Raw genomic sequence first — 22,744 nt, forward strand, 5'->3', positions numbered from 1 at the left:
CAAATCCCATACTAATTAACAGACACAAGTGGGGGAGAGAGGGCGGTCACATTTTCGACTTACTTGCAAACGTGATTGATATGGGAGTTTGTGTGAGGGTGTGTGTGTCATGTTACTCACTGCATTCACGGATGTGCTGACTCTTGGTTCCTGGAGTTCAGTGGAATCGTTTATTCTTGACTCGAGCAGCATCACGCGCGCAGGTGAGACTCTGAAGAGATCTTACATCTGCTGCATCTGAATACTGCTTCCTTCACTGAAGTGCAAGGTATTTTTGGACACAACCCATGGACTTGGTCTTTTGCATAAAACGCGTTATACATCTCTACACCAAGAATTTTGTTCCATCTTAAGAAGACACTTTTTTTCATCTCTGTCTCAAGTCATCATCTGTCATCGGAATGGATCACAGCCCAGGAGGAGGTGAGACTAACTTTTATACAGCATAACTCATTTATAATATGGAATACTTTAATCATATTTTCCGACTCACTACATTGTGAGATGCAGAAGCGATGCAATTTTCACTTTGTAAATGCTTTATTAATCACGTGCATGTGCAAATCTACCAATGTAACAATTAACAATGGAAGTATTTAATGTTAGTATGAAAGGTTTTGCTATTTTCACATGGATCACATTTGCACAAAGAATATTTATTGAGTCACTTCATTTGCTGTTGTTGGTGCGCGATAGTGTGTTTTGTGTGTTTATCATTGTTGATGTGCTTTATGTGGCGTCCCTAAGTGAAACAGATTGCTACTTCCTGTTTCTTCCTATGGAAACAAACTCACGTGTAGCTCTAGTGCGCTGTCGCTCTTTCTCATGATAAACATAAAAAATAACTCTGATTTAATTTCCTCCAAACACGTTGTCTCTCATCCGTGGCGCACATTTTAAACAGTTATCAGTTAAGTGGAATTAGGCAGGTGGCTTTTGAGGTAAGCCAAAGGTGCACATGCCAGCTGCCTTCTGTTTCACTTATTTACAGTAAATCATTTGCAAGAGTCACGTTCACGTACAGGTGATGGCCGCTCCCATATCCACATGTTGCTCTGCCTTTAATCCCATTCACCTGCTTTTACCTTCTGATTCAACACAAACACTTAGAGACACTTCTTTTCTTTACTCTGTGAAATAAATACATGTTATCAGAGGAAAGATTTAATTGGGAATTTTTCAGATTAACTTCCATTTAGATAACATGCCTCTGATATAGCCTACTTCTCAGGCTATACTTACAAAAGACATTTCTGTGCCACCCCTTCATACCATAACAGTTTATCTGAAATTGCAGTATCAAAACACTTTTTTTTTCCCAAAGATGTGTATACATAGTGTTTATTTCACTGTCACTGCAAAATATACATATTTGAAAACAGGACGTTAGACCAAATGCATTAGGTGAAAGTAAACTGCGCACTCTCCCACTGTTGGCTCTGTAGGTTAAGTGGAGAAACTCTGCTTCAGATCTCGTGCGCAACCCTCTCAACAAACAAACCCTGTCAAACGCTCACGTGTTTCCATTCTAGCAGCCGCGTGCAGAGCGTGAGTAGAGCGCCCTCCTCCTGTCGCGTCCCGCTCCACAGACGCGCACTGTTCATGCGGTTTGGAGAGCTTGGTCAGTGGGTCAGCAATTCCATGCCTCCACTCTTTTGTTTCCTTTTGTCACGTTTTCCTGTCACATGCACCACAAGTTTGACCTGCTATAATTATTAAACACTTGTCTACAATCGCATAGGCATCAGCTTCTGCATAAAGGCACAGCAATAACGTCTCATCATAATATAGAACTGAAGAGCTAATGCTGACTTTTCTGTGTCACCATCGTGCAACTGAAAACACTACATTATGGGCAATAAATGCATAAGCTCCAGTCCAAGCAAACACAACGATAACGGGGAAATGCTCACGTTTCAGTTCTAGCAGATGGCTTGTAACGGGGGAGCCAAGACGCACGAGCTGTCGCCCCACTGACTCCCTCCTCAGTTAATAAAAACAGTGTCAGTAGGTCTCAGTATGCATCACACATATTATAGGCTACGCAATAATGATCGATGCCTACAGATGTCTTTATTCACACTCAGATGGGCACGCATTATGTTTGGAGTGAAAGGTTAAGGATCTGTCTGGTGTGGGACTGCAGTGAGAGAGGCTCAGTGAGTCTGCTGCATGGCTCTGTGATGCTCTGCAATGAGTCAACAAATCCTCCAACACGTGCTGCGTGAGGGATTATCAAAACCTTGACTGCTGCAAATAACAAGTGCAGCCAACAACAGGGACATTATTAATACACCTTCTACATGTTGTGTAGCCTATGTAAAGTAATGTAAAAGCCTATTTAAATACACTAATTTAAATATATGTAGATACGTGCATGGAGGCTACTTCAAATAGGCTTTACAGTTATTCTATGATATTTTTAGGTTTACAGTTTTGCTCAGTATTTAAATACGCTAAGCTTTCCCCCTCACACGTTTGTAAATAGAGATAAGTCTTCCTGTTGTGGCACTTGAACACGAGACTGCGGCTTTGACCGTGTCAGGAGTGCACGCATGTGAGGGGCCGGTCAGGTGTCGCGCTGTTGGCTGGTGCTGGGCTCAGAGCCAGTGGAGCGGGGCTATTATTGGAGCGGAGGAGGCAGCAAACCCTGCAAACACGTGAGGCCGTGTCTCAGCTCATCCACAACGCATGACTGGAGCGCAGGGGAGAGAGAGGATACATGTGTCAGAGAGGGAGCGTGCGGCCGGCCAAAGGGAAGGGTCAGGCGCACATGAGTCACAAAACACTTGATTTAACAACTACATGAATACTATGAGCGTGATGTGGGAAAGGTTCACAAATCTGACCCTTTTTCGTCCGACACCTTCCCGCTGTTGCTGTGCAGTATTTTTAGCCCCCACTTTTCGATCTTGAGGGCAGCATACGCTTGTTAACTCGGGATGAGGCAACGACACTGCAGTTTCTCAGAGTTTTTCTCTGCTGGCCAGGGGATGTGCAGTATTACATCACGTTTAGAAGTACTAGAAGAGTAATATGGTCTATACTGACAAGCTCTTGAAAAGAACCCTTTTCCATGTGCATAACATAGCCTTTTTGTGTCATTTTACCTGATCATACTAACTTCATAAATAGCTTCATGAATATTCTGTTTGATCTCCAGCAGGAGTCATCCTGTATGCTGGTTCCACTGGCAGTCTGAGCCCCAGTCCAGGCAGTCCCTCCAGTGGATATCAGACCCAGTCCCCCTCGTCACACTCACAGCCATCCTCTCCTGAGGAGGTGACCTTCACAGAGATCGGGGCTCTGAAGCAGAGGACGGCAGGGTTCAGATCTTCTACGTCCAAGTTAGTTTTCCAGTTCCCTGAGGTGTGCAACGTCTCCCAAGCACAAGCAACTTCTCAGCACACGTATGGACATCCTATTGCTGCAAAGAGGCCATGTGGATTTTCCGGCACATTCACAAGTATGTTTTTCAAAACCAATAGAGTTTTAATTGAATGTAAATTGCATGAAAGTTAACTCTTTGTTTTGTCTTTGTCCTTGTCCAGAGAATGGAGGAATGGTACTTCTCTGCAAAGTTTGTGGGGACATTGCTTCTGGTTTTCACTATGGAGTGCATGCATGCGAGGGTTGCAAGGTAAGCATTTTAATTGCAGTTATTGTACAATTATTCATGTTGTAAATTACTCATTCTAATTCTATATACATATTTTATTTTTCAGGGTTTCTTTCGTCGCAGTATCCAGCAAAACATCAACTACAAGATGTGCGTGAAGAATGAAAAATGTCTGATCATGCGAATGAATAGGAATCGGTGCCAGCATTGCCGTTTTAAGAAATGCATCTCAGTCGGCATGTCCAGAGATGGTGAGTCAACTTACAAGACACTACGCTTTGTAGGACTGGCACTATGTTGAGATTAGACTAAGGTAGAGCATCTCTGCACCTCCAAGATCAAACCTGTTCTTTCACCTATATCATCTGTGTTTCATACGCCCCTCCTCTCGCACCCCATTACCTGAATGTTCTTGTGTAGTACATATCCTCCATGTTCTCATTTTGTTTCCATAGTTCTCTTACATCTTCCCCTTCAGACAGTGATTTATGAGAAGAGGAAGCGTACAGTCCCCGAAGCTATCTATCATCTCAAACCTGCTGCAAACACACTGATTATTTTAGGAAATTGGAGCGGGGTCAACTTGATTACCTTGTGCATGCACATAGGCCGTCTCATTGCCGTTAATGAGGGTAGGGCAACAATTAAGTAAGAAGCATACAGTGAATCTGAGGTTGAGATGTGTCACCTTGTTTTATAATCCAACACTGACTGATCACCTATGAACAGAGCATAAACAGTTGTGTTGACCTAAAAAAAACACAAAAAAAAGAATACAGAATTGGGCCTGCATTAAGCTCAGGCATCTTGACCTACTTAGTATTCTTTGCCTCTCTCCTTCCTCCCAGTATGGTTTCTGCTTATCGTTATGCCCCTCCACAGCCCCGCCTCGCCCAATCTAGTAAATAGGTTGGTGTTATTTTTGCATGTGCTTGACACTTTTGGTGCACAGAGGTGGCAAACTGCAACTCTGAGAAAACAAACAGCTAGGTCAAACCTCTGTGAGAAGGACCGCAACCTACAAACCCCCTTTTTCTTGGTTTCCTTTGCAAAAACAGGAAAGCCACATGCAACTGCCTATAGACCACAATAAATAGTACATTCCGTTTTGACTCCAGACAGCTGTGCGTGCCTTTACACTCTTTGAAAATGTTAACGCAGTAATGCCGGGTGGTCGATTGGTTAAGGTGGCAGCACATATGCGTTGTAAGTCCTCCTCTCTCTCTCTTATGATATGCATAAAGTGGGATTTGTCTTGGCATAAAGTTGCAACACCAGATCATTGTATTCCTTAAAAAAAAAAAGAAAAACTTTCCAACTGCTTGAATACATAGAAGGCTAATTTATGATCTCCTGAGCTGGATTGTTTAGTTTTTAGTAACTTAGTGAATCTGCCGGTTTGTTGATGTTGAGGATTTCAATTTCCTTACATATAGGTTGATATCATATAGAAGGTAAATCTCTTCTCTCAGCTTGTAGAAGGCTCCATCTATCTTATTTCTCTTTATTTATTTATTTTTAATTCTATTCTTCCCCACGGTGTTCAGTATTTTTCCCCTCTCACCATCTCAGTTCCAGTGAGTGTGACATCACGTTCATGTTGCCCCACTGCCCTACTTTCAAACAAGCAAGAGAAAGAGACAGGAGCGCATAGAGGATAGGATGAAGCAGATGGAGGCATGGGCTCTATATATAGCCTTTCCAGATGATGGTTACTGTGGTAAAAGGCAAAGTTAGAACAGAAAGTATAAAGCACACTGGAAATTTAGATTGATTCATTGTGTGTGCATGTCTGTGTTGATTTTTCTTTTAAACAGATGGATATATTTGTTCATAATATTTCTATTGTAACGTGTTAAAATGTAAATTACAGGCAAATTAATACAAAAAATGTGTTTTGTTTTTGTGTAGCTGTCCGTTTTGGTCGCATCCCCAAAAGAGAGAAGCAGCGACTTCTGGATGAAATGCAGAGCTACATGAACAGTCTGAATGAGTCAGCTCTCATAGACATGGACTCATCACCCTCGATGAGAGAGATACCCTCAAACATGGATGAAGTTGACTCCAAAGAGGAAATTGGGGTAATTTCAAGAGCCTACCATGACATCTTCACCACCAATAACAATGTCTGCCAGGAACGAGCCACCAAAAGAGCACACAACTCCAACAACAATCACTGCCCTTCATATTCTCAGGAGGGTGGTTTCTTCCATGTCTCCACTACTCAGAGCTATCAGCCCTGTCCGGAACCCTTTTCCAGTTTATGCTCGACTGCCCCTGATGGCAACTTGTCAACATTCCACAAAAATGTGGACAACAGCCGTTGCACATATCAGAACCATCACCAGAATAACCAGAACCATCACCAGAATAACCAGAACCATCACCAGAATAACCAGAACCATTTCTCCAATCAAGGAAATGCAAACCTGACCTCATGCCCATGGAAGTTAGCACCAGGCGCTAAAGTATTGGTAAGTGTTAGATATTATGCTTAACATTGTGTATTCATTGGGTCTGTTTATTCAATACTGACTTTGTTTATTACTTCCTTTCTTCCTCAAGGCTTGTCCTCTCAATGCATGCCCTGTGTCAGGAGCCGACCGCTCCAGCCAAGAAATATGGGAATCCTTCTCTAATTGCTTCACTCCAGCAGTAAAAGAAGTGGTAGAGTTTGCAAAGGGCATCCCAGGATTTCAAGAACTCAGCCAGCAAGACCAAGTCATGTTGCTTAAATCTGGCACTTTCCAGGTAAAGGACACTTTAGACTAAGCTGATGGAAGCTGGAAATGTATTTTTTGTGGTATTAACCCCTCTCAATTGTTTTAGGTTCTGATGGTACGGTTTTGCACCTTGTTCAATGCAGAAAAACGTACTGTGACTTTCCTGAACGGCCAGACTTACCCCTTGTCTATCCTTCGGGGCCTTGGCATGGGCTCTTTGCTGGACGCCATGTTTGAATTCAGTGAGAAGTTAGGTTCTTTGGGCCTGGAGCCTGATGAGATGGCGCTCTTCATGGCTGTGGTGCTGGTCTCTGCAGGTAATAGTCAGCTTTATTACAAGACAAAATCTAGCAGTATATTTGTGTATCTATCATTCACATTCTCTCTGTTTTGTCAGACCTTTCTGGAATCTCAAACATGCTGGCTGTGGAGCAACTGCAGGAGGGTTTGATTCGAGCTCTGCGCTCACTTATCACTCGTCGCCGCCCAGATGACGCTGGACTTTTTTCCAAACTTCTCCTTCGTCTGCCAGACCTACGCACACTCAACAACCTACACTCCGACAAACTGCTGGCTTTCCGCATTGATCCTTGAACAAAACATGACATTTGTGAATCTGAAGAATAATCTCGAGTTCTTCTCAACTTTCGGACACGTGGGCTATTGATTCACTGACAAAAACTGCACACAACTGCTGCACTTTTAAATATACAGAAACTTGTTGATGAACAGTTCTTTGCCATTGTGTAGGCCTTTGAAGACCTATAACCAGCTCACTTCAGTGTATTCCTTTATTTCTTGTACCATATGTATTCTGTATTCTTAAGCATCATGTAAGCTGTTTAAGGGAGCATTGCTGGTTGTGTCAAGGGAACCTGTAAATGCAATATAGCAAACCTAAATATATGGCACAGTATGTTTAACACCTTTTGAACTTATGAACATATACTATAATCTTTGTGTGACACTAGTGTAAAGTTATCTTTAGTAACTTTTTCCTGGGAGTAGAACAGATTGAAAGGCCTAGGGTTCAAGTTAGGAGAATAATGAAGCATTTTCTCACACATAATACAGAGCACTCTTTAGTCCGGACTGCCAAAAACACCTCGAGCATGCTGCATTTTGTAGTTATTTAGTTATGTCATGTTAATATATCATACATGTTCTCAGATCTGTGAAAAGAGGAATGTTTGACCTTTGTTGTAAAAGATGAGAGTTAGGTCATGGGGGGTTTCTGTAGTGGACAACTGTAATGTCTCTGAGATGACATCAGCACAGTCTCAGAAATCACACCTCCACATGACCTCCTCTGGCCCCATTGTTTGTCATACAAACACAAAATGTATTTTTGGCTGAGAGATTTTGCTTGATGGCTCCTCTCACAGTTTTATGTTTGACTATGGATGATTAAGCACATGTTGTATATTTTGTAAATTTTGAAAAAATATAAATTATATAAAGTTGAAATTATGTAGACTCTATTGTGTCTTTGTGGTATTTCATATCGCTACAGCTGGGTGACATTAGGACAAAGTTATAGCTGTAGCTTTGTATTCATTTAAGATAAACTTTATTTGCCCCACAATGGAATTCCAGTGTTTCAACGCACAGTTCAAGAACAGCAGGGGAATAGAAAGATGCAACAAAACTCAAGATAAAGAACAGCAGGGGAATAGAAACATGCAACAAAACTCAAGATAAAGAACAGCAGGGGAATAGAAACATGCAACAAAACTCAAGATAAATAACAGCAGGGGAATAGAAACATGCAACAAAACTCAAGATAAAGAACAGCAGGGGAATAGAAACATGCAACAAAACTCAAGATAAAGAACAGCAGGGGAATAGAAACATGCAACAAAACTCAAGATAAATAACAGCAGGGGAATAGAAACATGCAACAAAACTCAAGATAAAGAACAGCAGGGGAATAGAAACATGCAACAAAACTCAAGATAAAGAACAGCAGGGGAATAGAAACATGCAACAAAACTCAAGATAAAGAACAGTAACAATATAAGACAGGTTATGGAGTTAATCGAATACAGAGACTTAATAGAAGATGATGGGTTTATTTTCTTTTTGGACTTTTACAAGGCCTTTGATAGAGTAGAACACACTTTTATCATTTATGCACTTGAACGTTTGGGTTTGGTATTAAATTTAGAAATTGAATTAATGGAAAATATAAAAACATAAATAGCTGTCTTATTCTCTCAAGGGGCTCCATTCAGAGCCTTTAAGGAGATGTATTCCTTTCAGTGAACATCCATTTGCTAGACGGGTCATGGGACGTAGAAAGGACTGCAGCGTCACAGACATGTGCACACGCACGCGCACGCAAACACGTGTGCATGCACGCGCGCGCGCACACACACACACACACGGACACACACACGGACACACACACACACGGGCACACACACACACACGGGCACACACACACACACGGACACAACAACGAGGGGGCGAATATTTGTTTGTTTCAAAAGGTCCATCTTTCCTTCATAGAACTTTAGTTCAGAGGGTCAAATAACGAGAGAGCGCTGAGGGAGTGATGGGGACAGAGGGGAGGGACCAGTGGACAAAGGGGAGGAGCCAGTGCGGCTGGTGCATTTGGTCTGATAACAATTCAATACAATTTATTTTTGTAACGCCCAAAATCACAACAGCGGTTGCCTCGGAGGGCGACAGTGAAAAACGAATTAAACGAGGGGCGATGTCCCAGGGTCCCCTGTCCTTAGACTTCCCTAACAGATTTCACTAAAATTAAAGTGACCAATCGTCCTTGAATGTATTAAATTATGATATGTTTATACCATATTAGTGAATAGCATGGAAAAGTATGAGAAATAATGTAATTGTTTGTCTGAGTAAAAAATTGTGACGCACAGAACATTGTTATATACCTCGCCTATTAAACAACAATTCACTCTTTAGCTTTATAGTGTACACCAATTGTAAGGCTATACCCTATTAAAAGACAGTAGGCTACAGCCTATAGGCTTTCATTTTATGTTGAGTGAGTTGTAATATCAAGTTGCATCTGTCCCACCAAATCCCATTACCTGTTCCACATTTGAGACCCCTAACACTGCAGCATATGGAGTAAATAGAACGTAAAATGACGTATGTGTAGAGTAATAGTATGTACAATATGTGGCTCTGACTATGAATATGTATCGTGCAGCACATGGAGTATAAGTATGTTTTCAGATGTGGAAAATGTTATAATAAATTACCTAGACTCTACATAAAAACAATACAACATAATTTTAAACAGTATGGATATCTATGAAGGTCATTTTGTGTTTTTATTAAGATGTTTTTTTTGACATCGTATTTTTTTTACATAGAATTTCATATTTTTTTGACGAATTCAAAAAAAAAAAATGTAATCGTATTTATATACAATTTATATTTTTACTAGATTCGATGTAAAAAAAATAATAATTCTGATGTCAAAAAACAATTCGTCATAAAAACACAAAATAACCTTCATAGACCTCATAACGCATAAAAGTTCCACAGTAAAAAGTAAAGCAAGAGCGCCATCTAACGGTCATCTATGCACCAAACCGGATCCCGGAAGTGCGCGTGGTCTGTCTGTTGTTAGCGCTCGTGCCTTTTGTTTTTAACCATAGTGCACTGATCGTACTATAGTTATTGCCATTGTTTATCATATCTGGACATAGTAAAACACTGCAAAAAACAACATGGACGAGTGGAGGCCAAATATAGAGGTAAACAATCTATGGAAGTCATCATATTTGTGTTTGTTTGCGAGTGACTGCCACTCGTAGTGCAGCTAACCTCTGTTAACTTGTGCTAAATGGTACGGTTGGCTTTTGTTTGTACAGTGACGGTGCATGACAAATATAGGAAATATGCTAGTGCCAGGTTATAGCATGAATGAAAACACGGATTAAATGTACAGCAAACCATAAATAAATGAAACCGATGGTCACTTCCCCCTTCTTTTGGCCTCTCTCGACTCTACCAAGGCTCAGAATCAGGAAAGCTGCTAAAAATCTAAAAGAAAAACAATTTAAACCTGCTATTGGATGCATATAAATATAGGCTTACTATGTATGCACTATCAATAGGCTTACTATCAAAATATGCACATGTACACGTCTAAATGCATCGGGATCACTCAAAATAACACTCATACTTTATGTGTACAAACCTGTTTTTATCAGCCAAGTAAAGCATGATTGCTATTCCTTTTTCTGACTAAATAACACGACCTGCCATCAATAATTTGCTTGACAGTTGCAGATGCCGAGGATTGTCCAGAGAGGAGTTGAAAGCAGCTGTTGACAAGGCCGTGACGTGGTTGGGCCCCGGGGGGACGTCATCACTGGCAGCCGCTCCTCGTCGGCATCATGTTGGTGACGGCGTATCTTGCTATAGTTTTCCTGCTGGTGCTGTGCGTTTTCCTGGAGCTGACGGCGCGCCGCATCACTCCCCCAGAAGAGAAGTCCTCAGCAGTGGCAAACCCAGCCTTTCGCCGCTTCCAGACCATATTCCTGCGCGCATACCTGCTGGCGTTATGGGCCGACTGGCTCCAGGGCCCTTACCTCTACAAACTGTACAGACACTATAGCTTCCTGGAATCTCAAATAGCTATTTTATATGTATGTGGCCTGGCCTCGTGTGTCCTATTCGCTCCCTTTTCGGGCTGGCTTCCGCAACTTTTAGGTCGCAGGAAAACGTGTCTTCTTTTTTGCGTGTCTTACTCTGCATGTTGCCTCACTAAACTTTCCAGAGATTACTTTGTCTTGATTGTTGGACGAATACTTGGGGGGCTGTCTACCTCCTTGCTGGCCACCACATTTGAATCGTGGTACGTTCACCATCATGTCGAGGTGCATGATTTCCCGAAGGAGTGGATTCCCAGCACTTTCGCCACAGCAGCCACGTGGAACCATGGACTTGCAGTCGGGGCGGGGCTGATGGCAAACCTGTTGGCAGAATGGCTCCACCTCGGGCCTGTCGCGCCGTTCCTTCTGGCTGTCCCATGTTTGATTTCCTGTGGCTGGATAGTTCTGACCGACTGGGGCAAAGAAGAGGCGACGGGGAATCCGGAAAGCAACAAACCGCTACTATTTGGTAACACATCTGCTGGTGGAGCGCGTGCATCTGTAAAATCCAGATTCACAAGAAGCTGCCTTGATGGACTCCGCTGTTTATTGTCGGACAGAAGAGTGTTGCTTTTAGGTGGGGTTCAGGCACTATTTGAAAGCGTTCTCTATATTTTTGTTTTCTTATGGACGCCTGTACTTGACCCGCACAAACCTCCGCTGGGAATAGTGTTTTCGTGCCTCATGGCTGCCAGCATGTTAGGGTCTTTACTATATCGCCTAGCCACCTCCACACGCTACCACCTGCAACCTGGACACGTGCTGTGCCTGGCGGTGCTTATGGCTTTCTTCTCATCCTTCATGCTCATCTTCTCCACCGCTCCCGGTCAGCCGAGGCCACATGAATCCTTTGTAGCCTTCCTGCTGCTGGAGTTGGCCAGTGGACTCTATTTCCCCGCCGTTAGCTTTCTCCAGGGCCGCGTGATTCCGGAGGACAAGCGCGCAGGGGTCCTCGCCTGGTTTAGACTGCCCCTTCACCTGCTGGCCTGCCTGGGACTGCTCGCGCTGCACGGAGAGGTGTCGGGGACAGGAGGAGGGGAAGGTGGGAGCGGCACCAGGCATATGTTTGGAGGTTGTGCGGTTATGATGCTGGCGGCGTTGATGGCGGTCGTCAGTTTGTTCACTTTTGGCAGGAATGACACTGAGCTCAGACTGGAAGGTACAAGAGAAGGAGAGATGTTCTGAGCTCGTTAGCGTTCTGAGCGAATGGTTTCACATGTCATTGCGTCATATTAGGACTTTCGGTGTCTATTTTGCCAAACACAGACATAAGGATTGGGCTGGTTTGCAGTTAGATGTTTTATTTGCTTTGGTTGACTGGGTGTTCAGCTCAATCACATTCCGTACGACTTTGAAGATGCTGTCAAAAGTTTGCCAGAAAAGTCCAATAGTTCTAACAATTCTAAGTTTTGTTTGTTTTTTGCCATGTAGAACTTTCATCATTTGTTTGTAGGAGCCATTTGTATTCTTTGCTTTTTCAGTTCAGAATAAATTAACCTTTTGAATAAAATTGCTATCATCAGAAGAAACAAAACCGTTTTGCCTCACGTTTATTAGTAAAAAGTGTTTGTTTTATCCATCCATGCATGTATTTTGTGGTAAGCAAGACCAGTATCTTTTGCGGTCGGTTTACAAATGTAATGATGTAACTTTTGCCATTAGATCATCTCATTGTAAATGCATGAGGGTATAAATGTCCTCCCGTTACGCACTAGTCGTTTTCTAGATGCTTCTGGATGTTTCGCGTAATGCAAACTCTCCACTTTCTTCCAGATGACACACGATGTTCACACTGCAGGTCAAATCTGATTTATTTGCCCAAATGTGAGCAAGATCTGATTTTGTGTCAACAGCATGAATCAGGTTTTTCCCCCCCAAATGGCCCTGGTCACGTTAACATGTGGGACTGAATCTGATCTGATCTTTTGCAAAGTGCAGTCACAGCTATCTTGACTTATTTATGTATTTATTATTAGTTTATTTGAACTGGGACAGTGCACATTAATCCACATTTCTGTAAATGTGCCAGTATTAGCTGTAGTTTAGCTAGTTTCCAACTGTGCAGAATGCCAGCAATATACAAACCATACATTTACATTATATACAATACAAGTAGAAAAATATTTAAAAAATAACTTCCGCTCTGGAAAAAAAAAACAGGTGCCACATTTTATGAAAAAAAAAAGTAAACAGATAAGACAAAATATAAATATGGCCTGTAGTCTATAGGCTAAAGGGAGCTTCCTCTGTCTCATAATAAGATAATCCTTTATTGTCCCACATGGGGAAAATTCATAATGTGACAACTCCTGGTTTTGTACTGTTTCTGCTCCATGGACACTTGAAAACTGATTAGAGTCACATTTCGTTGCAATGTGAGCAGCTTCTCTCTGAAACTGAGCGTCGTCACAACACGATGCTGCTGGAACAGGGTGAGGAGGGGGGGTCACGTGCTTACGTCATCGCAATCGTCTGCGATCTGGAGCCTTAAAAGCGGCATCAACCGGGAATTTCTCTAACTCGTGTTTACCTGGACAAGGAGAAATAACTACGCACTTTCCCAAGGAGCAGCTTTTAGCCATCATGACGCAGAGCAAGGTCAGATCGCCTTTTCTTCCCTCATGGGGCTTATCACAATGTGTGTGTGTGTGTTATATCAAATCAACATTACATTTATGAGAAGGATGCTGACAAAGCATTGTAATGGAAGAGACACTGTGACGCATCATAATCCTTCTAGTCGCATTTATTTATTTATTGTGGTTGATACATTTAATTAAAACATGCGTGAATACTAGACTACTTTATGTTATCCAACCAATAAGTTACTTGCGAAATATGTTTGACCTTTTAAATTAATTTGCCTGGGGTATTGCAAAGCATGAGGAATTGGCTGATAATGATAATACTAATACTAATAATGATGAATTGCATAGACAATTCATTGAAATAAGTCAAAATCTTTTTTGACTGGCATTCATTTTATTAGCATCAATGTGTAATTCTATGATGGGAATTTAATTGCTAATGAATTAATTCACCCATTTGGATCTTAAGTTCTAACATTTAATATGTTCACAGGTGCCACTTGCCAATACGGCTGAAAATGAGCCGACCAGTGGCAAAGGGTTTTTTCCACCTTCTCCTCCCAGTTATGAGGAAGCCACTGCTGGTACGTCTTTGTAATGTAGAAATGTAATGTAACATGTAAAAACCAAAGGGTCATTGGTTTATACTAGTGTGTATTTTGTTTCAGATGCCACTGGGATGTGTTACAGTGATGCTGAGATGTTGACACAGTTTAGTTGGGATGATCGCCATATCAGAAGAGTCTTTATCCGTAAAGTTAGTTTTTAAAATTGTTTTAAAATAATTTGTATTTATCTTATGCCACAGACATTTAACATGTACATTATAAACACGTTTTAGGTTTATTTCATCTTAATGATCCAGCTTTTGGTCACTCTGGCAATTGTTTCTTTTTGCACTTTTTGGTAAAGTAAAGCAATTTTATCCTTGTTAGTTTAAAATGGCGTAATTAAATCATTACATAACATTAATCAGTTTTTTTCTCCCAGTGGGCCTGTGAAGGACTACATCCAATCCAATCCAGGCTGGTACTGGGCTTCATAGTAAGTAATATTCAGTATTGGAACTTTGAGCTTTTCCTTCAAATGTAGCTTATGCCTTTTGTCTTTGACAGTGCTGTGTTCTTTGTCACATACTTGACTTTGTCCTGCTGCTCTGCCATAAGGTACGTTGGATTCTTCTTGCATTTATTTTTACATATTTCTGAACTTAAAATATTTCTTATTTTGTTTTTTAACTAAAGGAGAAGATTTCCATGGAACCTAATTTTCCTGACTATTTTTGTAAGTGTGCGCATTCATTTGTGCATTTATATGGTTAATAACCTAATAACAATCTACCTTTCTCTTACAGACCATCTCCTTTTCCTACATGACTGGGATGTTATCCAGGTAAGAAAGAATACATATATAGAATAGGCCTTGTGGTTTTCTTTAATGACACTATTCTTTTTTGCATTTGATTATTAGCTACTACAACACCAAATCAGTGGTGCTGTGTCTTGGCATCACAGCTGCAGTTTGCCTCGCTGTCACCCTCTGCAGCTTCCAAACTAAGGTAAACTTGACTCCAGTTTCTGGAATTTGCATTCATAATTTCAGTTTTGCTTGTATTGAACTATTTTTGTCATTTAGTTTGACATCACATCATACCAAGGGGTATTGTTTGGCTTCTGTATGGTGATGTTCATCTCTGGAATAATCTTGGCACTTGTCCTCCCCTTTAATTATGTAAGTATGCCAAAACAGCATTTGTAAAGAGGTCGGTTGGGGAGCACGTCATTTATTTTTAAAAGTAAAGTGAATCATTCATGGTAGAGGAATCCGATCCCCTTTGTTCCTATTCAAAGAAAGCAGTTGTAAGTTATTTCTTCTCTTATAGGTACCGTGGTTGGATGTCACCTATGCTGTGTTGGGAGCAATACTGTTCACGCTGGTGGGTGTTTAAACCATCTTTTAACCCATAAGAAACTCGACCCCTAAAACCTTGACAGAAATGTATAAATTGACCAACTTTTTTTTAACCCTAATGACCGAGATCTGTAAACATTTTAACTTTACAGATCTCGGTCATTCGGGTTAAAAAAAAAGGCAAATGGTCAAATCTCAAAATGTGTAACAGTGGGTTCTTATGGGTTAAGTTAAATAACAACTAAATAGATTTGTTCTAACATACATTTTTCTTGCAGTTTTTGATGTTTGACACCCAGCTGTTAATTGGGAACAAGCGATACACAATGAGTCCTGAAGAGTACGTCTTTGCAACACTCAACATCTACATGGATATTATGTATATCTTCTCCTTCTTCCTCCAAATCTTTGGAACAAAACAGGATCAGAGCATTGTCTAATGTACTGACCAAACATACAAAAACAAACAAACAAACAAACAGCAACGCATGATTTATGATTGGAATCTGAAATGATGTTTAGAATATAGATGCTCAGCCAGTTTCCCAGAATGTGAATAAGATACATTTTGATATTTGTTAAACTAAGTATTTTCCCATGAAATTGTTATCATTCCATTATCCAAATGACAGTTGTTATCCGTAGACTACATGTGGTTTTATTGTTTATTGGAATTTCCTGTTATGAGGCTGTTGACGACTTGAAAAGTATCAAATAGAGAAATAAGTGCCATTCAGTTTTATGTTAAGTTTGAAATTGTATTTATTTATTTTCTTTGAAATGTGTGTCAACAACAATATATTTGTAGTGCTGTTTACATCATTTATTGTAAGAAAATATGATATAGTATTATTTAATACAAGTTATGTTTTGTATTATTGTGTCGGTGTGTTTTTGTAATAGAGCTGAGAAAACAATTAGTATTAGTACAGTATGTACTTTTTAGAAACCAATTAAACTAAAGCGATATGTTCTAATTATCTTCTATCATCACATTTGTTCCCCACAATAAATGCTTTTTTAGGGCAAAAAATTAATTGTATACAAATTGTATACAAATGATTTGTAAGTAGTATAAACAATTATATATGCCTTTTTGTCAATTGAGCCATTTATAGTTTTATATATGATAGTGTAGCATTGTAGAATTCTTTAAAATAAGTATTTTACTCACTGTTTTTGCTTTTGTGAAGATAGAATTTCGCAAGAATAATTAACAAGGTTATAATTTAAAAAAAAAAAAATAACAATCTGTTATTCAAAACAAAATAGCATTTCTCATTCTAAAGTCAAGTTGTACAGTGATACATCTGCTGAAGTCTGACCAAAACCTCGTGGAGTTTGAGCAGATCCAGAAGAGGGGTTCACAAAACAACTATTCAGTCCCTCTCGAAGATAATATTTATCAATAGTTTTGAATGAGACTTCCATAACCTTGCTTGTTACAAGAAACATTAAGGAATTACTGTACTTACCTTTTTCAGTTAAAAGTTACTAAATAATTCCTATAAGAAACCACATGTGGCACAGATTTAAAATAATGTACAAATATTCCCGTTACTGTCGGTGTAATCCCTCATTCGTCCAGGCGTGTTCCATAGTAGAAAAAGCTTCAGTTGTAGTCATCTGGACTCAGTTTGAAAAAAATAGACGGATGAGAGTCGAAACGTCTATTTTTTCAAACTGAGTCCACATGACTACAACTGAAGCTTTTTCTACAATTCCCGTTACTATTTAATATCATGTCAGTCAAGCCAGATTTAGCATAAAATACTAAAGCATATTCTTTTGGTTTCTCTAGAAATGCATATGTGTTTAGACATTCTGAATAAGAAATTAGCTTCCCCTTTCCATGTTATATTGCGCTTTCTTAACACCATCTTTACCTCCAATTACCGGCCAGCAGCAATGACGTATATACCAAGCCAACAATTAACCAATGAAATGTCCTTACACTCAAGGTCCAAATAATAGCTCATCCAATCACAAAGCACTATGGTACAAACGAGCAGTTCAGCCATGTTGTGGTTTTGAATGAGGAAGAAGCGGGAGATGTTATTCTTAAACGACTTTACAATCGTTTTTTAAGTTATGTTGAGGGAGCGATTGTGTGTTAGTAAGTAATTCAAATCACAAACTTCTTTCCGAATATGATTTGTGTGACTTATCTCACCTCCATATGTATTTAAACATACTTTCATCTAACTACTAGCTACGGGGCTAACACTGTAAGCTAGCAAGGTAATTTGTTAGCATAACGTGCTAGCACTATTATTTTGCCAAAACTCAGCTTTGTAAGGGTTATTCATATGCTTGGAATTGTATAATGGCGCACACTAAAGCGGGAATTAGTTGAAAACGTATTGAAAAACTTTTCGAATGACGCAAACCAGCCTTTTATTTCTCGATAGCCATTTTTCGACTGGTGATAACGGGCTACCGCACAACAAGAACCGCTCTCCCCGAAGAGTTTAACCATGATGAATAAAATTTATGAATGGATAGAAACTAGTTTTGCGAGTTTACGTAATGGAGTACCCGAGGCTGGGCCTCTGGGTCCTCTTGATGCACCTCAGGATCTTCAGAGGAGACGGAAAAGACCGATAGGATGGTAAGAGAAAAAGCACACAGTGGGTCTGTTTATGTTGTCTACTTTTTTTTTCTTTTTTTTTTATATACACGTGTTGTATTAAATTCACTGGTCTGGTTTTGCTTTTTAGCCTTGAAGACCCTAATAGCAATGAGGACCAGCATGGCTTGGCATTAAAAAGATCTCGCATGGGTATATTTTTGCACTATGATTACGTAAAGTATAAATCGTGTGAAAGTGGGTTGTAATAAGTTGTGCTCTACAGGAGATCTTTTAGATACAGTGAAAATCGCAGCTCAAGGTGTCAAGAGTCATAGCTCCAGCGTGGCAACATGGATGAAGCTTAACATGACACCTTCTGTAAATTATGTGATGCCTGCTGCTCCTGGACCTCCACTGAGAGAAGCAAGTCCCTCAACATCCACTTCTGTTGTTTGGGCAAGGAGACCAGTAAGTCCCTGGTCTATGGAGACACATGCTGTAGCCGTGAACTAAAACCTTGTTTTGTATTAGGATTTGGAGAACAATTCGCTGGATCAAACCTTTGTCGCTCCATCAACAACTTTAGAGTGGAAATCATCTAAAACAGGTCTGTAACAATTGTTGTTTTACTGCAGGTTTCACTGGGGAAAAGATAAACTTTATAGATTTAATTGCAAACATTCCAAATTCCATTTTCTCTACAGCCTTTCTATGACTCTTGACACTTATTTACAGACTGTTCAGGGTCATTGATTTGCTAAAATGTATTAACATCTGAGAGGGAGTATCTGGGTTTAAGCTCCAGAGCTGCCTTTGTGATAAAAAATTTTTATGTATCACAAAGTATTAGTTAGCCACAATCTCAAGTTTATATTGGTCAAATCTGTATCTGCAAAACTCTTTGTACTTGAGAGAAAACGGTGCTTATTAATTTCCATCATAAAAGATTCATAATGGCAGCGGCACTGTCCCCGGAAAGCCCTGGTAAAGCCGTGGGTACAATTATTTTCTCTTTAGTAGGTATTCTTTATTTTATTAATGGTGAAAACTATTACCTATAAGTTTTATTCTTTATGCAATGGACACCTGGCTGTGATTTATGTTTTGAATTGAATTCTTGAGAGACAAATTTGCTGTGATGCAATATTCTAATTAGTTGGATTTACTGTGACAAGTGACGGGTCATTACATTACACTTTCCTTGTTTTCCGTAGAACTGCACAGACATGAAAAGTCCTATACTGGCTCAAAAGTCTGCAGGCGACAAGCATGCATGAGTCCTACACACCGCGAAGGACCAAAGACAAACGGGCACTCTGTCAACACCTTACCCCCCAAGACCCCCAAACTGCAGCCCGCTCCTCGGTTAGGGAGACCTCTGAACCTCAGACCTCAAGGGCCACTCAAGTAAGTGGAAGTGGGAGTCAAAGTATTATGTGATGTAATCTTCCTGTTTTTATAATTATGTTTCCCCCCACACACTAGTGGAGTTCGTGCTCCAAGTCCCTGTTCCACTATGTATGAAAAGACCTTCCCCATCAAAGTTGTGCAAAGTCCGACAAAAAGCACATCATCTGGGCGCGTTCAGCGGGCCAAGCCTCACTGCACAGCACAAGAGGTCAGTCTTAAAAATGTTTGATGTTTAGTATAAATCTTTAATGTTTATATCTAATGCATTTTTCTTTGTCTAGTCAATCTGTGAAGATGAAAAGGAGATCTACCGGCAGCTTTTGTCCATTGTATCAGGGGGCCAGTCCGCCTTTCACACCGGAAACTCTCATGCCATTCTGCGGTCCCATCGAGATTTGTATGACACATTCATTGTCAACGATTGTCATTTTCTGTAACCATCACTGAAACCTCATTGTCTCTTTTCAGCACCAGTTTTCTGACCAGCAGCCGGAGATTGCTCCAGTGTTCTTCATCTCCTGTGTCCATAGAAGGAGAAACCTCAGACGGACCAAGCAATCCTCCAAGTCCCAGAGATGTGCCAAGCCAGAGCTCGAGTAACCGCCACAGTCCAGTCAATGTCTCAAGCAAGAGAGGAAGCCAAACCTGGCTTTTGGACAGTGACATTCGCTTCACAAAAGCAATTTCCCCGACATCTCTGTCCCCGTCAACTGTTCAAGATAGCACTTCTCAGGACACGCAGTCATCAGGTCAACGTCTTATTCATAACATCTAGTCAGAATGTTGCAAAGTGGGAGGACGTTAGTAAATATTTTACTTTTTTTATACATATAGCTCCTGATGGCGATTCTGTAATTATTGTAAAAGAGCAAAAGACCAAAATGGAAGACAATGCCAGGTTTGTATTTCCAGAGAGTTTGTTTCATGTCATACGATGTGATGGTCAAAGCAAGTCTTTCATTTTTTTTTTTTTTTTGCAGATTACCATGCTTTCAAGCGGAATTATGGATTAAAGAATTGTAAATGATTTGTTTTTTACATATTTGATTTATATCTTGAACATGTTTATGATCAAATAAACAAGTGAAAATGTATATTTTTTTTTTAACCTTTTCAGGACTAGTATGTATGACTCTCGCGCAAGAGAAAGACGGAGACAAATCGAGGAGCGGGAGGCACTAGCTGCACAACTCCACCTGCAAGTAAGTCATTGTAAACCTTTTATATAATAAAGTTGCAATACTTTACATTTCCATATTTTTTTCACAGCGGCTTTCTGTAGAGGAGCTATGCAGTCCATATGTTGAGGTCAATATAAGGGTTCCTTTGGAAAAAGAAGTTCCTTTGGCTCCAGTTGCAGAAGAACCCAAGCTGCTGGAGGAGAAACCTGAATTTCCAGAGCTCTCCGATGTATGTTAGTCTTGTGCGTACATAATCAATAAACTCTTACTGTATTAAATGAAAATCCTGTGTTTTCTTAAGGAAATGGAGGATGAGATCAACAGAGTGCTGAGGGGTAGTAATCCACATGAAGTTTTAAGTGAAGGTTTTGGTCTAAGCCTCACACGAAAGGATCTGCAGACTCTCAATAACCTCAACTGGCTCAATGACGAGGTTTGAGCAGATTATGCTTTTACTAAATGTGTTTATTAAAAAATTAAGAATTCAAGTTTTCAACCATTGTGTTCTGACTTTTTAGGTCATCAATTTCTACATGAACCTTCTGGTCGAGCGCAGCAAAGAGACTGCTCTGCCTTCAGTCAATACATTTAACACCTTTTTCTATCCAAAACTGCGGAGCAGTGGTTATTCTGCTGTTCGGCGTTGGACAAAAAGGATGGATATTTTTTCTAAAGACATTTTACTTGTCCCTGTCCATCTGGGAGTGCACTGGTGTCTATCTGTAAGTCAATAAACCAATATTTAAACAGATATTTATTGCGTTGGCAAGCGTTAATTTGTTTATTTTTTTCAGGTAGTGGACTTTCGAAAAAAAGTTGTCCTGTACTTCGACTCAATGGGAGGGAACAACGATGAAGCCTGTAGAATTTTGTTGTACGTGAATATAATGTTGAGTGCATCAAAATCATTCATTTGGTGTTTGTTTTTACCTAAGTATTAATGTTTCTTTTCAGTGAGTACCTACAGCAGGAGAGCAAGGATAAAAAGGGCAAAGAAATGGATACCTCTGGCTGGAGTCTGCACAGCCGAAAGCGCAATGTAAGCGCAATGGGTTTTAAAAATACAAATTCATATGATGTATTTGTTCATTTCTGGTGCAGTTTTTTCATCAAACACAATTGAATATGCATACACTGGTTATATGTTGATTATTTGCACTGAACAGGAGATTCCACAGCAGATGAACGGGAGTGACTGTGGGATGTTCACATGCAAATATGCAGATTACATCACCAAAGACCAGTCCATCACATTCACTCAGGTCAGTATTTGATTAAGATAATCCTTTATTGTCCACACATGATTGTCTAATTACAATTCTCACTCTGTCATTTTTCCTTCTGGTTCAGAAACACATGCCGTACTTCAGACGAAGAATGGTCTGGGAGATTGTCAACCACAAACTCTTGTGAATGAAGATTATAGATGCGTAGTGGTTGCTATAGCTGCGACAAACGGAACTGAAGTTGGTCTTGCTCAAGAAATTTGGAATTACTTGCATCAGCGTTGACTTTTGGGGGGTTTGTTATGGGGCATTCACTGGCAGCTAAGAAGAAGTCTATGTCTTTAGCCATGAAGGTGTTTGATACACTATTAATAAATGACAAAGTACACAAAGCTGCCATGGTCATGTTGATGCGCCTCACGATTACATACATTTGGAACGAATGAGAACATTGTGGCTGCAGTATCTGCAGTATTCACTCCTATTCTGCTGGTGTTTTAGACACTAAGTGTTCTACAACTTGGTCCTGACATCTGATTACACACCTCATGCAGAGTGTATGATCTTTTTGTTTAATTAAAAATCTTAAATTTGGAAATTGATTTGTCACAAAACAGGTTCAACCTTCAATTGTCAACTTTATATTCCAAATGTTCTTTATACAATATTGTAAATTTAATGTTTAAAGTTTATTTTGTGCAGAAGCAGATCTTGGCTTGTCCAGGCTATTTTCAATGTTGTACATAACTCAAAAACAGCCTTGTGAACAGTGTAATATACTTTTTATGAAGACATTTGTATGTATTTTCTGTTTTATATATAGCCAGGTCTGTTTTAGAATAAATTCATAAGTATGCGTGCTTGTGTA

At 40.1% G+C, this 22,744-nt stretch overlaps 4 protein-coding genes across 5 annotated transcripts; all 4 read left to right on the forward strand.

Annotated features, from left to right (window-relative positions):
• The first annotated feature begins 3 nt into the window (after nt 1-3).
• Nucleotides 4-7,820, forward strand: nr1d4a (nuclear receptor subfamily 1, group D, member 4a). Of its 2 annotated transcripts, XM_072449918.1 has the most exons (9): nt 4-423; nt 3,164-3,466; nt 3,552-3,640; nt 3,726-3,870; nt 5,531-5,952; nt 5,995-6,093; nt 6,185-6,370; nt 6,449-6,659; nt 6,740-7,820. In XM_072449918.1, exons 1-9 carry the CDS (start codon nt 402-404, stop codon nt 6,934-6,936), a joined length of 1,674 nt encoding a protein of 557 aa, XP_072306019.1. In that variant the 5' UTR covers nt 4-401; the 3' UTR covers nt 6,937-7,820. The 2 variants fall into 2 exon arrangements, with proteins under 2 accessions (XP_072306019.1, XP_072306018.1); XM_072449917.1 differs by having other exon boundaries at nt 5,531-6,093.
• Nucleotides 7,821-10,663: 2,843 nt separating this feature from the next.
• Nucleotides 10,664-12,510, forward strand: mfsd5 (major facilitator superfamily domain containing 5). The gene has a single exon (XM_072449919.1). It carries the CDS (start codon nt 10,731-10,733, stop codon nt 12,171-12,173), a length of 1,443 nt encoding a protein of 480 aa, XP_072306020.1. The 5' UTR covers nt 10,664-10,730; the 3' UTR covers nt 12,174-12,510.
• Nucleotides 12,511-13,523: 1,013 nt separating this feature from the next.
• LOC140363394 (protein lifeguard 2-like) lies at nt 13,524-16,362 on the forward strand. The gene is made up of 12 exons (XM_072449920.1): nt 13,524-13,586; nt 14,070-14,160; nt 14,245-14,333; nt 14,418-14,482; nt 14,567-14,620; nt 14,692-14,742; nt 14,821-14,860; nt 14,931-14,968; nt 15,047-15,134; nt 15,212-15,307; nt 15,459-15,512; nt 15,766-16,362. The coding sequence occupies exons 1-12, from the start codon at nt 13,572-13,574 to the stop codon at nt 15,925-15,927; spliced, it is 843 nt and encodes a 280-aa protein (XP_072306021.1). The 5' UTR covers nt 13,524-13,571; the 3' UTR covers nt 15,928-16,362.
• Nucleotides 16,363-17,476: 1,114 nt separating this feature from the next.
• senp1 (SUMO specific peptidase 1) lies at nt 17,477-22,732 on the forward strand. Its single transcript, XM_072449922.1, has 18 exons — nt 17,477-18,098; nt 18,208-18,269; nt 18,343-18,527; nt 18,591-18,666; nt 19,274-19,466; nt 19,545-19,677; nt 19,751-19,866; nt 19,938-20,218; nt 20,304-20,367; nt 20,450-20,488; nt 20,587-20,671; nt 20,739-20,879; nt 20,952-21,083; nt 21,169-21,372; nt 21,445-21,524; nt 21,605-21,689; nt 21,817-21,912; nt 22,001-22,732. The coding sequence occupies exons 1-18, from the start codon at nt 17,965-17,967 to the stop codon at nt 22,061-22,063; spliced, it is 2,169 nt and encodes a 722-aa protein (XP_072306023.1). The 5' UTR covers nt 17,477-17,964; the 3' UTR covers nt 22,064-22,732.
• Nucleotides 22,733-22,744: the final 12 nt, after the last annotated feature.

The sequence above is a fragment of the Eucyclogobius newberryi genome, unplaced genomic scaffold, assembly GCF_026437365.1.
Source record: "Eucyclogobius newberryi isolate DKJ021-1_F unplaced genomic scaffold, fEucNew1.0.hap1 SCAF_17, whole genome shotgun sequence".
NCBI classification, from domain to species: domain Eukaryota; kingdom Metazoa; phylum Chordata; class Actinopteri; order Gobiiformes; family Gobiidae; genus Eucyclogobius; species Eucyclogobius newberryi.